Source organism: Hydra viridissima, unplaced genomic scaffold (assembly GCF_058129835.1).
Source record: "Hydra viridissima isolate aposymbiotic clone 2 unplaced genomic scaffold, HvirCarnegie_v1 scaffold_6, whole genome shotgun sequence".
In the NCBI taxonomy this organism is placed as follows: Eukaryota; Metazoa; Cnidaria; class Hydrozoa; order Anthoathecata; family Hydridae; genus Hydra; species Hydra viridissima.
In genome coordinates, this window is record NW_028324305.1 from 12,393,911 (window position 1) to 12,410,118 (window position 16,208).

Consider the following 16,208-nt stretch of genomic DNA (forward strand, 5'->3'; position numbering starts at 1 on the left):
AAAGTATTTATTACAAAAATGCATGACTTTATATAAGATTTCGTAATATTTAAAAAACAAGCAGAAGGATGTTTTTTCTTTGTTTAATAACTTGATTATTCAAGCATCTGCAATAAAAACTGCGATAATAACTATACTAAATTTGTAGCTGCTTTAATGAATATCTTAGAGATCTAATTGGTATAAAGTTTTCAATAGTTTACGTGGTAAATTTTTAACTAAATTATCTATGTCTTACCTATTTTCTTATTAACTATTTTCTTATTAAAAAACTAATAATTTTTTATCATGCTACATATAAGGTAAAAAGCCTTAAGTATACTTAAACTCTGCATGAACATAATTTACCCGCAGAAATCCCCGGGATGTCCAACGTCTTTAACTCGACCCAGTTTTTTAAAATTCTTTAGCTGCGCGGTATGAAAGAAAATGAATATCAAAACATTGATAATTGAAGTTTCTCATCCGAATGGCTCAATGACAAATTAGAGTAGAGTACGTTTTGGGTTTTAGGAGAGCTGCTATTGCCTTAAACGTTTGTCCATAGAAATAATATTCGCCTCTATTTACTTCAAATATGAGGCGTTTCCTTAGGTGAAGATGGTAGCAACCTATTTTATATTAGCGATTTTCTCTGCTCTGACGTGGAATGGAATTAAGTTAATTAACTAGATTTAGCTAGGTATACCGTCCTCTTTAAATGCCACAGATATAATACATTAGCCAGATTTTATTCACATCTGAAAAACTAAATTTTACCAATTAAAATCTTGCTTTCTTAAAAGAAACCGTGACTTTTTTATTCATGCTCTCATTACAAACATTAAAGTACAGTTTTACGTTCATAGTTTTACAACTGAAGAGGCTGACTGAGGTTGTTTGGATAAATTATGATCAAATCCTAATTAAATTAAACATGTATTTCTGTGTGCTTATTCTTTTACATGGAGTTTTCTGGAAATATTTTTAGGAAAACAATTAGTTGTATATCCATTAAATATGTAATTAATACCTATCTGGTGCAAAATACTATTTCTAAGGTTGTTACTATTACAGATTGTTTTTTGTAGCAATGAAAAACTTAAGTTAGTTTGTTATTATTACAAATTACTGTTTGAAGTTTGTTATCATGCCAATGTATCAGTCATAGTTATGTAGTTATAGTTTTTTCTTTGCTGTGTTTATATACATATATATGCATAAATACACAAAAACATTTTTTATAAACATTAAAGATAAGAAATTTATTTTTATGTTTACAAATAAGTTGGTTCTGTTTTTAGAGCGCAATAGACTCCCAAGATGAAGTATGATTACGTTATTAATATATTAAAATGACATAATTCACTCTACTTAATACTCCTATTTGATGTCAGGATATAAAGTCTTACACTCACAATGGCTTCTGACCCAAGCGAGTGTAACATTAAAGTTGTGTGTCGATTTCGACCTCAGTCGGATGCTGAAAACAGTTGTGGTGGTAATAATATTGTAAAGTTTCCTTCTAATGAGACAGTTTTGCATATGGTAAGTATTCAGACTTTGACTTATTTATTTTAGGAATATGTATTTTATATATAAAGTTAGTAAATGTATATTAATGAATAGATCTTTATAAGTACTGCTTAACTGCATTTAGATGCATATTTTACAAAATTACTTAAAACACTTGAAAATGTTTATATATTTATTTGCCCATTCTTCAATCTATTTTAACATATTCTTATTGTATAGCTTGTCTTATTTTTTACACCTCCTGTATGGTAATTATATAATTTTTAAATCCTAAGATGCTAACTTATACAGGGGTTTGATTAAGCTTCAACTAATTTGAAATAGATTCATTTAGTGCCCCCAATATGTGTTGTTTACTCTGATAATTGTCTAACTCTCTAAACTCTAAAAAGTATAACTTTATTGTCTAATAGACATTAACTAATCTTTATCTTCCAGTATAATATTGAATTAACTCCTAATAATAAGTTCCTAATAATTTCTGCAAGATGGTTTTACACTGTTCTTGTATGGTTTTTAAAACTAAAGTAGGTCACAAGTATGCATGAAATAAACATGGAGTTAACCACTATTATAATAAATACAAATTAAACTATAGGTTTTTGTTTCCTAAACAGAAAGCAAAAAAAATAGTAATAATAAAAGTGTGATTATGTTATTACAATTTTAGTATTAAATGATCTTAAAAGTTAGCAATATAAAAAAGAATATTTTTTTTGTATCAGCTTTTCATTCTTAATTGGATAGTCAGTGCTCAATTCTGTTTCATATTACATTATTGATAATAAGATTACTTGTATAAATTAGTGGATTAGTGGATTGCCATATTTTTTATGTAACTTTTTTTCTTCCTTACAGTTAATGCATTTAAAACTATTTAAAAAGTTGAATCTTCAGTTATGATTTAAGTTAAAAGTAAAATTTTCTATTTCAAAATATTAAAATACAATTAAATGAGATTGAAAGTACTTTTCAATCTCTTTTAGTTTTATTTGAATATTTTGTACTTATTTTCAGGGAAGGGCATATACTTTTGATCATGTTTTTAAACCTAATGCATCACAAGAACATGTCTATACAATATCTGCAAAACCTATTGTGTCTGGTAAGTTGATGTAAAAGTTTATATGTATATATGAAGCTTACATGAAACAAAGTTTTAATTATTGAAACTTGGTCAAGTTTATAAAACTCACTCAGTTGATATGAAGTATTTTGTTAATTGTATAATTTATTTGTTTGTAATGTATATTTTAGTATACAAAGTATTTTAGTGAGACTGTTAGTAGTTTTATTCTTGTTATTAAAGTTGATTTAATAATAGATTTTAAAGTATTTATGAAAAGATAAGATGATTAAAATAAAGAAATAGAATTTCTTAAAAGTCAACAACTTAATGTTTTAAGATGTCCTTGCTGGTTATAATGGAACAATTTTTGCATACGGTCAAACTGCAAGTGGAAAAACACACACAATGGAGGTAGAAAATTACAAATTACTAAAGTTATTAGAGGAGAAATGTAGGTCTTGAATTGATCAATATCTGTATCAAGATATTGTTAAAGATCTTGTTAAATCTTTTGAAATGCAATAACATCCTTCTAAAACCCTATTATTCTCATAGGGAGTCATTGGTGATCCAGCATGGCAAGGGATAATTCCTCGGATTGTTCAAGATATTTTCAACTATATATATACCATGGATGAAAACTTAGAATTTCATATAAAAGTGAGTTTGTAATGTTTTACTTTCTGTCGTTTTTATTTAGTTTTCTGTATTGAAGAGCTTAATAAAATATCTTTTATGTATGTTATAATTATTTTTATAGTTAAAGGTTTTCTTCTTTTTTAGGTTTCTTATTTTGAGATTTATTTAGATAAAATTAGAGATTTATTAGATGGTAAGTCTTTATTTGTAATACATGTTTTCAAAATTCTTAATATTGTATACATTAAAATTTTCTCTTGTGGAAATTATATAGGAAGTAAGTAATGATTCTTTAAGTATGCATGAACTAAACCATTACATTCACTAACAACCAAATTTATGTTTTCTGTTTGGTACAGCTATGAACATTTCCAAACGTAATTGGAAATGTTCATAGTTTTACCAAATGTTATAAAACTAAGTTTGATATTAGTTTATTGAAAAACTTATTCACTAAAATTTTCAAAAAAAAAAAAAAAAAAAAGGATTAATAATCTAACATTATGCATTTAAATTTTATTTGGATGCAGCAACCAAATACAAATAGCTAAGCATACTGTTATTTTTTTTAATTTTGCTAGATTTAATGTGAATTTATTTTACGATTTAATTGATTTAACATTTAATGGTACATCAAAACCTAAAAAAAAAAAAAAAAAAGATTTAATTTTTGATGCAGCATTAATGTTGAATGTCCAAAATATTTAAAATAAAAGTATAAATGGATGACTTAAAATATAACGTTTTATGTTTAAATGTTGCAAAATGAACACTGGTATATTTAAATCATACTGAATAAAGTGATTTTAAAGTTTTTATATTATAAACTGTTAACTTTTTGGGTTTAAATCAAAATAATATCAAGGGCACATACAGCTACATGATTCATTTTTCATAACAATATTTTTATTCAAGCATGAAAATTTCCAATTTTAACATCATTTAGATAGATAATATTTATCTTAATATATAATACTTATCTTGATGGCCTAACAAAATCATAAACAATCTCAAAAGCATAAAAGGCATAAAATATAATTTTTTTTTTGCTAAAGATTAAATATAAAAATTAGTGCAGATGATAAAATTTAATTCCTTCTTTATAGTTTCAATAGATGTCCATATGGAAAAAGGCCAATTCCTAAACTTCCTGAAAAAAATTATATCAAAGTTAGTTTATATTTTCTTTAAATTTTTAGTTACAAAAACCAACTTAGCTGTTCATGAAGATCGTAATCGAGTTCCATATGTTAAAGTAAGCTTATTATTTATAATTATTAGTTCAATTTAATCTACATTCTTGTATAGATGATTAAAGAAATAGATCCTTAGAAAATTTATCATTCTCTATTTTGAATTCAAAATAGAGAATTTGGTAAAAAAGAGGTTAAAGTTGCAGCATATGTACTTATATTTGATACCTGTATATTAAGCTTGTATTCTTTAATGAAGTACCAATACTACACTAATAGTTTGTTTTTACATTGAGTATTGATTTTCTAATACAGGGTGCAACAGAAAGATTTGTATCTAGTCCTGAAGAAGTGCTGGCTGTCATATCTGAAGGAAAAGCAAATCGCCATGTTTCAGTTACAAGTTAGTGATTTTAATTACATAACTAAGGAATCTTTTAATGTTTTAGAAACTATCAGTATTTCTCATTTTTTTTATTTCAAGTTATTTATGTTGTTTATTTATCTTCTAGTAATTTATCTTCTAAAAATTGATATTATTATTTGTATGAGTTCTGATGTTTTGTGTAATTAGGATTTCCTTAGCACTAAGAGAAATAACTCTAAAATCTAAACACTCTTTAATCTTTTTGATTTTAGCATTATGTGAAGTGTTTTAAATTAAATAAAATTTAGTAGAGCAGAATTCATTCATTCAATAAGTTCTTACTTTTTCTCATTCTTCATCTTCTATAACTTCAAAAACAGATAGGTAAAGTTTTAAAGCAATATTTGAAAATGATAGCATTATTGATTAAATTTTTGTTTGAAAAAGTGTTTAACTATTAATATTTATAAATATGCATACTAGGCAACTTACTAAGGATGATTTCTGTAGGCTCTGTTTCATGTTTTGATATTCTTATAGCTGCCTTATGTTAATACAAAACTAGAGGAGTTTCAAATAAAAATACACTTTTATGCACACTTTTATATGTGGTTTTTTAGATATGAATGAGCATAGTTCACGAAGCCATAGTATATTCCTAATAAATGTAAAACAAGAAAACACTGAAACCCAAAAAAAGCTCAGTGGAAAGCTGTACCTTGTTGATCTGGCTGGTTCAGAGAAGGTTAGGAAAATTTTTTATTTTTAATGGTTTATTTGATTTTATAACTTTTTCTTAAATATAATAATTAGTATGATTTACTTAATTATTTTAGGTTAGCAAAACAGGTGCTGAAGGAGATGTTCTTAATGAAGCAAAAAACATAAACAAATCTTTATCAGCTCTTGGTAATGTCATTAGTGGATTAGCAGATGGTAATAGTAGTTATATTCCTTACAGGGACAGTAAAATGACAAGGATTCTTCAAGAAAGTTTAGGGGGGAATTCTCGTACAACAATTATTATTTGCTGCTCACCTTCATCATTCAATGAAGTAGAAACAAAAACAACTTTACTTTTTGGACAAAGGTTTGTAAACAGACATTATATTTCATTGTTGCTGTTATAGTTTTTTACAACTTAGATATTACATGTTTGTATGTGGTTGATTTTTAGAGCCAAGACAATTAAGAACACTGTTGTTATAAATGAGGAGCTTACAGCAGGTTGCTACAAAGAATTTTATTTATATTAAGACCTTAACTTAAGTTTAATAACTAAATTTGGAACTGAAAACTGGTTTTAGCTTAAAATTGTATTTGATAAATTTTTTTTATGCTTTAGTTACAAAATGTTATTTATCTTTAGATGAATGGAAAAAGCGTTATGAAAAAGAAAAAGAAAAGAATGGAAAGTTACAAGCCATGTTATCTCATCTTGAAAAAGAAGTTAATAGGTGGCGAAAAGGTAATTGGTTTACTTTCATATCACTTTCATAGGCTATAGTTTTTCATTACAAAAAATTCAGTACAAAAAAATAGTTTATCCTAATAATTTAGTAAATGTTCTTTTTTAGGCGAAAGTGTACCAGTTGGTGAGCAAATAAATACAGCAGATAAAAAAAGAAGCAGTGACTTCATAGAAGTTGTTCTTGATCAGCAAAAAGCTTCTGCACAGGCTCAAATTTCTGATGCAGAAAGAGTTAAATTTGATGCAGAGCGCACAAAGTTATATAAAGAGTTAGATGAACGGGTAAAACACATTAGAGTATTGAGAAGTTTATAAATTCAATAGATAAGATAGATTGTTTTTTTTAGTTGGTGAAAAGTTTTTTTTAACTTAGTAAATCTTTCATTCTTTTACCTTATTGCTATTATTTATAGGATGATGAGATCCAAGCACAATCAAACCTTATAGAATCTCTGCGACAGCAGTTAGCTGACTTAGAAGAAGTATATTTTAAATATTTACTTTTTAAGTTTGTTTTGTAGTAGTTTTTGCTGTTATAATTTCCCTTTTTTTTCTTTTTTCCAATTTTCTTTTTCTTTTTAGAACTTGATATTTACAAAAGCTAATGCAGAGAGTTTAGAAGGTCAAGTTGGTTCAATAGCAAAAGAACACGATGCATCTAAGAATGAAGTAAAGGAAGTTTTGCAAGCACTTGAAGAATTAGCTGTTAACTATGATCAAAAACTTCAAGAAGTTGATCAAAAGACTAAAGATAATGAAAGTCTCCTTGAGGATTTGACTAAGGAACAGCATAGTAAACAAGCTCTATCAAGAGAACTGGAAGCATTGCAAGAAAGAATGAATCTTATGACACGAAAAGTTACTGAAATAACTAACACTTTGCTTGGAGAGTTGGTACATTGTTTCTCTGTTCTGTATTTTCTATTATGTTTGTAGATATACTCCTTTTATTTTTGTTTTGTTCTAATGATTTGCTTTATTCATTTTTAGTATCTGTGTTTATTATTAAATTGTTATTAAATTGAACTAAAGTTCATTACTCAAATTTGAATTTAATGGCATTTTTTTGTTGGGAAAAATTAAAGCTTTTTTTAAAATGTTACCCTGTGTGTATTTTTATTTATACATTCTATATTTTAGAGTGAAATTGGAAACCATCTTGGTGGTAGTATTGTTGGCATGAAGGTAGAGTTTTATATTTTTTATGTTGCTAATTACTTGCTTCATTTAAAGTTTACTTGCTTCATTTGAAGTTTAAACAACAGTTTTGTCATCACTTTTTTTAATAGAGACCAGAAATTGAAAGTGCTTCTCAGTTCGATGAAGAATTCACAGTAGCTCGTTTGTATGTAACCAAAATGAAAACAGAGATAAAGACTATGGTTCAGGTATCAAATTAAAAGATTCTAGTAATTAATTTTTTTATTTGTTTTCTCTCAACGATATAAATTTTTTTTTAATATTATTATTTTTTTATTATGATTAGCTTAACAAGCAACTCAGTGAAACATGTCAAGTAAACCAAGACAAACTTGAACAATTCGAAAAAGAAATACAAGGCTATAAACTTACAATTGCACAAGTAGGTTCTATGCTTTTGAAACATTTTATTTTAATTTTAAAGTAGTTTTATCTTATTAAGTAGTTATATTTAATTTTATTTTAAATTTTACAACTAAATTATTTATAACAATTATCAATGAAATCTTAGAAATAAATTGTAAACAAATAATATGCAAAAAATCCAAAAGCAACATAAAAAGTATAATTTTAAACAGTATTACCACTGATTCAAAGGCAAAAATCCAAAAGCAACATAAAAAGTATAATTTTAAACAGTATTACCACTGATTCAAAGGAATTTGATTTTTTACTTTTGATAAATTAAATTTCAAGGTTTATAACTTGTAAATGGAGAAATTTTTATTTAAGTTAAAAATATAAAAATTTTTTTTAGAAAAAATTTGTTAAATATCAATTTAAATTTAAGTTGAGCAAGAAAAGCAAAATGTAGTGCAACTGATGTTGTGAAAAAGCAATTGTTGTGCAAGCATGTTTAAATAAACTGTCATAAAGTGAAGGGACAATCAAAAAACATGGCAAGCTCTCAGTATTTTGTAATCTCATCATTGTCTTTGATTCCACAAGATTTTACACAACTTCATCAAGCTTCTGTTTTATGTAGTTGTTAGCAGACATCTTCAGCTCCCCCAAATCTTTTGGCTTTTGCTTTATTGTTCATTTATCTATCTATGACAAAAGGTTCCTAACGTAGTTTTTTTATTGCCCAGCTGTGGACATCACTTGGGAGCTTCCATTACATGAAAGATTAAGAGTTTGGTAAATAACCATCAGGTATCATTGCACAAATAATTTTGTGCTATGATGTTTGATGGTTCTTCTAGATTTTTTTAATTTTTTTAATTTGATACCAAACTCTCACTCTTGCCATTAATGGCCATTCTGAATGCTGACACAATCACAAACTGTATGTATGTATGTATGTATGTATGTATGTATGTATGTATGTATGTATGTATGTATGTATGTATGTATGTATGTATGTATGTATGTATGTAAGTATGTATGTATATGTGTATGTATGTATACGTATATGTACGTATGTATATATACATATGTATACATCAGTAAAATATAATTGTGACAGATTTCATACCCTTTTGTGACTGTCCCTTAGCTTTATAGCAATTAAATAGTGCACTATTTATTACTAGTAACAATATAAATTTTTTCATGTCAGTATTAAACTAATTAAATTTGAATTAATTTAATGTCAGAAGTTTTTGACCAAAGGTACCGCTGGAATTTCGAGCTAAGACATCGCGAAATTAATTTAAGCAAAATTTAGCTCTTGAATTATTTTTCGATAATAGACGAAATTCTAAGACTTCAGCAACAACAAAAAAAATATCAATATTTTATTTAGTTCAGATTATTCTTGAAAATCGTTAGCCTTAATTTATGTCATTATTTTGCATTATTTATTTGATAAGAGGATTAATTCTCAATTTAAACAGCTGAAAGTTTCACAAATATTTTATGGCAATTTTAACCCTGGTTGGGAATAATTCAAATCCGGGGCAGGCTAAGATGAAAGTTAAAGTGAAAATAGATAACGAATATTTTGGATTATAGGCGCATCAGCAAAATTCCAACTTCGGATTTAAAATGCATAATTTTCAATAAACTTCCTTCACCTCTAAATGTCTTTAAAATGCTGAAAAAGCAGTAAATTAAGGCGAGTATTTTTAAAATTTCAAAACCGTGTAAGATTTTTAAGAAAACTTTTTTGAAAGATCATGTAGAACTTAAGAAATGTTGCTTAAATGGCTGCTTGTAAATTACGCATCAAAATTTAAAACTGCTGAAATACTACTCTTAGACTCGTGTAGCGGATCTTTTCTAAGAAAGCGTACATAAAAAAAAACGTTTTTTGAATTTCTTATCAACTTCGTTTAGTTTATTAATCCCTTTCTTTCTTTACTCCTTTTTGACTCTAATGTTTATTTTGAGTCAGAATGACATCTGTTAAAGTTAAATAACTACAGTTGACTGAATGAAACCCATTCCTATACATTGTATACAGCTACTTATTCCTATATATTATCTGTAGCTAGGTATAAGTTGAATACTTATCGAGTAGAGGTATAACCTTTTGAAACTAATTAAAATTTTATGCGGTGCTGTGATCTTGAATTGTATATTTTAAGTTTTGCAAGTGTAAAATTATTGTAGGTTGAGTATTTTGATCGTTTCTTTTATGCAGGGTGCACGTTTATTTTGCAGGATTAGAAAAGAGTTTTTAGTATACTCAAAGTGAGTTTAATCTTGCTTTACTGTATGATGAAAACGAAACTCTTGCTTAGAGCTTCGCCTTGAAATATATAAATCGTTTATGTGTACAATGTAAAATTTCTTATGCGGAGCTCTTTACAATTTATATCGTTTTATTGTTTTGTTGTTGTTGTTTTTTGTTTTAATTTCTTTTAACATTAAGTTCAATACAAAAATTGGTACTGCGTGTGAGAGCAGATGACATCTGCTTATTACTGTTTTTTTTATTTTTTTATTATTATTTTGCGTTAATCGTTTTAAAAGCAAACGAGAGAAGCTTTAATTTTCTTCGTTGTATTTTCATTAAAGTTATTGTAATGATGTTCTATAAGATTTTAAAGCCTTTAGATAAACATGAGCCTTGCTGAGAGAAAAAGTACAATGAAGTTATTTATGAAAAATGAAAAGAGAATTCTCTTCAATGTGTTAATCTTTCTTTGCAGTCAATTATAAATAGCTTATTGATAAATCATAAACGTTTCTTGAAAATTGCCGTATCTTTAACTGGAATGTACTCAGTGTTAATAAAGTCTATCCCTAGAACAGCGCTCTTCTCCCATTGTTTTGCGTCTTTAGCGTAACAACAGAAATTTGTTGTGTGTTAATAAACGCTTCATACTTTGGCCAAAAACATGTTCGAGAAATTGTTCCGTCGCAGTCGTGCCAGTTTTCGAAAGAAAAGCCGAAGTGAAATTAATACATCTTATATTAATGAAGGGACGAAAAGTTTAGATCGTGGCTTCACAGCTCACAATGTAGCTTTTGAAAATAATAAGTCAATTGTTGATCCCTTATCTAATCGCAGTTTGGAGTTCGTTGAAAATAATCAAAAAATGAGCACAGAGGAAAACTCTTCGGAGAGCCTGAACGATACCATTAAGAATAGCCCTGAAAATATGTTTGATGACAGTGTCTTAGAAGCTATTCAAATTGGTAATCTGAGCATTGCTGAGTTTCTTAAATCCCCTTATACCTCACCAAATATCAATGCAAATACACCAAGCAGCTCAGGATGTATTGAAAACAAAGTAGTTGCCAATAAATTCCGTTCTTCGACATCATTCAAGTTAAGTAAAAGTCGAAATTTATCACTGCTGGATAAAGCGCACTCTCAAGATGGGGGTAAAAGTTATCCACAGAAGAATTCTATTAAGATACAGCCAACGGAAGAGACTTTATCAAAAGAAAACATTCCTGATCTTCTAAAAAAAGATTCGGAGTTAGTGCTTTCTACCAAAAATGAACCGGAAAAATCTCGTTTTAGTAAATCGTTAGAAACGTTGGCTCAGGAAGTATTTGGTGCCGAATACCAAATTTATCTTGATTTTGCATCCAAATCTCCTACTAAAATACCTCTTATGACGTCATCAAAAAATCAATATCAAGTTAAAAAAGAAAGAAACACTTCTCTTCCCCTCGGAAACGATACAGAAAATGTCGTGGTGAACAAGATGCTCATATCCCGTACTCTAACCTCACAAGAAGATCGTGTACCAAAGTTACATAAAGAGAAGAAAACATGTTTATCTCTCGATCTTCAAGCAAATGAAATTATGAAAACTGAACCTCTTAAAAGCTGGAATAATGCTCCTGATTTGCGATCGTTGAATCTGCTATGTGGTGGAAGTTCCTGTATGCCTTCGATTTGTGAAGGAGTAGACCTGGCTTTAGGAAATCCTGCAGAATCGGACAATTCGACAGGTCAGAACGAATACAAAAGCAGCGGTGTTTTTCTTCCGAGTGATTCTCATTTATGTTATAACAGAGAATCGATAGATGACAGTCTTTCAGAGAACTTAAACGGAAGTATTTTTTCTATTACAGATATCGAATTCCCCCCTCCGCCTCCTTTAGATGATATCGACGACAATGAACCAACTAATATAAAAAGACGACTTGTAGAGACGATAAAATACGAAAGTGGCGTTTCGTCTTTTGTTTCAAAAAAATCCGATCCATTGATTGAATCTTTAATTTCGATTGTTCCTCTTCCAGAAGATCATACTGAACTTGTTCCTGCTCTTACGGCTGCTCTAAGTGAAATAGTGAGCGAAATAATATCCTCCAGGCAAAAGTTACAGCGTATGTTTAAAGCGATTGAATTTCATCAGCAGATTTTTAAAGAACAAAATAGAAAAATTTCATCGCAAGCTTTAGAAATTATGCAGTTGCGCAAAGCTCTTAGTGATATTAGTAATATTAGTAGTACTTTAACCCCCCGTAACATTTCTCATTCACATCGGCGCTCTGAAAACGCCCGTCTTAATCGTCAAAGTAATGAAGTTGTTGAGTTAAGCGATACTTTAGATAAACTTATTTTCCAGTGCGCCGAGTTGCAAAGGACCCCTAGGAATAATAGCGACGGAAATGTTCAGGGATGTTCCTCAATACAAGCAAATGCGAAAAAGCTAAAAAGCACGCACGTCGACCAAACATCTGCGGAGTTAAAATGACCGCAAACGCAATCTATAGAAGATTTTGTTGTAAAATAATGTCGTAATTTAATGTTATTTATTTTATGTTGAAGTTGAATGTTTGTTTGTTGTTGCACTTCTAAATGTTATGATTTAACTATTCAACGATTTCTTCTTTTTTTTTCGAAGAGTCGCGCATGAAAAATTTTAGAGGGGGTTTTTCCTTGAACGCGGCCGAAATCAGAATTAATAGCAAGTTATTAATTTTTGAAATATTATTAGTAAAATAATAATAAATTAATAAATCACCTGCCATTAAGATAAAACCTAACATTAACATTTAAATTTTGATTTTTTTCAAAAAAGGAAATAAATGTACGCGAAAAGACAATTTTAGAAAAAGCCATTTTACGTTAAACGACCTTTCCTATAGTTATCAAAGTTGATTAAAGCATAGCACAATTTATCCCTTTTTATGCATTTTTTTAAAAGTATTAGACAGATAAATACTAATTCGTTTGTGTATTTTATAGCATGAAGCCAAGATGGTTACGTTATTGGAGAGCATTAAAGAAGTGGAGGCGAAAAAGAGATTATTGGAAGAAGCTGTTGATACTTTGAATGAAACTCTTGCTAAGCAGACAGCTAATGGTATTTACTCAAAAATAGTTCTAATTATCATTTGAAGCGTGGATTTCTTCATTTGAACACTTTATTTTATTTAGAGCAAATGCAGATTGCTTCTCTAAAGGATCGAGAAGAAAAGCAAGCCAAAGGTTTAATGGATGCAAAAGCCATTAAGGTCTTCATCTTCTCATAGTTAAAGTGTTGCTAGTGGGATATTTTAGCTCTGCTTTCAATGATATTGAATAATTACGAAAGCGCTTTTACGATTTTTTTTGTTTATTTAGGAAGCACTAGAGGCTCAGATGAAACATCATGGAGAAGCGCATGCAAAACAGCTAGCTCTCCTTCGTGACGAAATTCATGATCAATCCATTATTATTAGTGATTTGAAAGAGTAAGTAATTCTATTTTTACTGTTCTAATTTTAATATTGATACTAATATTTGGTATTTGTATTAATATTGACAACGCTCTATTAAGAATTTTTAAAACTCATCATTTTTCTTTAACTTACAGAATAAATCAAAAAAGAAGCCTTGAAGAACAACAAATTAAAGTAGGGTTTTTAGTATTTTCATTTATTTAAGGAAATTTTTCTCGTTCGTTAAATCAAGTTTGTTGAAGTTGTGAAAGTTATTTTATACTTTTAGAGCGAAAACGAAAAATTGTTATCTGCATTGCATGCTCTTAAATCAAAAAATCAGGAGCTGGAGTAAGTAATTTTATTTTTATCGTTTAGTTTAGCAGTCAAGATCCTTGAGTTCTTTTTTACGCCATTTGACATTTGTTGACGTTTTTGAGTTATAATATTGTTTTTTTTTTTGTTTGTTTGTTGTTTTTTTTTAGAGCACTAAACTCAAAGAAGGAACATGCTCAGAAAGATTTGCAGGGTTTAGAAGAAACTGTTGCTAGAGAGTTGGCAACTTTAAATAAATTGAGGCAGATGTTTGTAAAAGATTTGCAAGCAAGAATGAAAGTGGTTTGTTTTTTAAAAAAAAATTTTTTGTAAAATGAGTTTGTTTCAGTAATATTTTATTCAACAGAGCTTAAACCTTGACCTCTGCATTTTTTTAAGGCATCAGAAGATGCAGATGGAGACGAAACAAACAGTCAAGCACAAAAACAGAAGATTTCTTTTTTAGAGAACAACTTAGAGCAGCTCACCAAAGTGCACAAACAGGTATTAAAATCAGTTCAGTTTTTTTAACCACTATCTCCGTTTTAAAGTAGATTTTTGTAACTTTACTTTGGCTTTTTTTTTAGTTAAGTTGTTTTTTATGATGTAGCTTGTGAGAGACAACGCAGACTTGCGTCTAGAATTGCCAAAGCTCGAGAAGCGGCTGAAAGCTACTCAAGAGCGCGTGAAGGCATTGGAGGTTGCTCTAAAAGACGCTAAAGATGGCGCCATGAAAGATAGGTCACGATATATCAAGGAGGTAACTAATGGTAAATTTGAACTTTAAAAATAAATATTTTGAAAAAATCAAAACTCTAAGTATTTTTTCTTTTAGGTTGAACGCTGGAAACAAGCTTATAACAAGAGTCAAAACGGCAGACGAACCAATCAACCTCAAATTGCTAAACCAATTCGACCTGGTCAACTGACCGCTGGTGCTAATACGGGCAGTGCCGTAATAAAAGGAGGGAATACAAATTCATTTGATAATTCTGTGGAATTCTCTCGTCAACAGCAAGGTGCAATAGTCGCTCGTGCTTCTTCACCTTCAAAAATACCAATCATTCCAATGAGTGGTTCTCAACCAGTTATAAAAGGAGGTAGTTACCGAGAAGGAGAAGCAGTAAACGTTGGTGGTACAGGAGTTAGTCATCGAGTCAAGACAGCAGTTGGTGCTGAAATATCAAATCGATCATTAATTAGAAGACCTGGAAGGTAGTTTCATGCATTTTACATGTTAGTAAGTAGAATTGCAGGTTTACATACACTAACCCATGATTATGTACATTTATAAATTTTCAGCGATGACAAACGCAACTCAATGTTTGTTGAATCAACTAGTAGCATGCCGTTAAGCGAAGGGAATTTAAAAAGCAGCGCGAGTATGGATAGACTAAACATGATCGATTCTAATAATTCAACATCGAAGGTAAATTTAGAATATTTAAGTAACACATTTTTCGGATGTTCTTAAAAATACTTTTGTCAATCATAATTGATAATTTTATATCAGACTCCGAGACGCCTCCCTTCTCCTATTCCGCGATCACCTAACTCAAACAGCTTAACTGGTCGTGAAGCTGAAATACAAGCCTTACTTGCTGGGGGGAAGATATCTCGATCAAATACACAGTCGTCAAACTCTTCGGTTGACGGAAGTACGTGATTTCCTTCTCTCTCTCTCCTTTCTCTTTAATTAATTTTTTAAAGAGCTTTTAACAAATGTTTTAAATTGGATTTAGGTCCATGGGAACGACGAATACCAACATCTCGCGGACTTAGTCCACGATAGTTGGTCGTAACATAAATACCTTAAATTCTAAACAAGCCGTTTCTTATTTGAAGCTGCTTAAACGTGTACCGAATCTATTACTGATCGAAAGCTAGAACTGCGAGAGAATATTTTCTAGTATTATGAGTTGGGAGACTTGTTTATTAGACGTTTAGGAAAGGTACACTGAATTCTCATTTCACTTAATATACTTGACGTTCTCGGGATATTTCGGTGTTTAAACAAAAAATGACCTTTTCTACCTAGTGCTGTGTAAATATATTTCTTACATATTAAAAATGATAAACTTCAGATATTTTTGTAGCATCTGACGCCACGAGGTTTCACAAACATATTTGTTTATAAGACTGCTGATTTTTCTTTCTGACTAAAATACCAATTCCAGTTTTAAAGAAAACGATTATCTAAAAGAAAATTTTTGTGTAACCTTCTTAGTATACATTTTTTATAAGTGTTTGTGCTACAACTATTGATTTTTAATTAAAAGAGGTGTTATTGGCCGATTCATTAAATATGATATATTGAATATTATTTATTATTAATTTCAGTTTTCGTAAAGATATAAATTATTAGGATTGTCAATGTTTTTC

The 16,208-nt window shown here is 29.1% G+C and overlaps 1 protein-coding gene across 1 annotated transcript; it reads left to right on the forward strand.

The window, feature by feature from the left end:
• The first annotated feature begins 404 nt into the window (after positions 1 to 404).
• On the forward strand, positions 405 to 15,963 carry LOC145189657 (kinesin heavy chain-like). The gene is made up of 29 exons (XM_090089569.1): positions 405 to 1,527; positions 2,533 to 2,620; positions 2,922 to 2,995; positions 3,140 to 3,244; positions 3,368 to 3,416; positions 4,423 to 4,478; positions 4,732 to 4,819; positions 5,404 to 5,528; positions 5,620 to 5,873; positions 5,961 to 6,010; positions 6,153 to 6,251; positions 6,361 to 6,536; positions 6,668 to 6,736; positions 6,837 to 7,148; positions 7,395 to 7,439; positions 7,544 to 7,642; positions 7,741 to 7,836; positions 13,057 to 13,174; positions 13,249 to 13,325; positions 13,435 to 13,544; positions 13,667 to 13,706; positions 13,801 to 13,862; positions 13,997 to 14,129; positions 14,226 to 14,330; positions 14,437 to 14,586; positions 14,662 to 15,041; positions 15,129 to 15,255; positions 15,340 to 15,484; positions 15,569 to 15,963. Exons 1-29 carry the CDS (start codon positions 1,399 to 1,401, stop codon positions 15,616 to 15,618), a joined length of 3,411 nt encoding a protein of 1,136 aa, XP_089945695.1. The 5' UTR covers positions 405 to 1,398; the 3' UTR covers positions 15,619 to 15,963.
• The last annotated feature ends 245 nt before the right edge of the window (positions 15,964 to 16,208 follow it).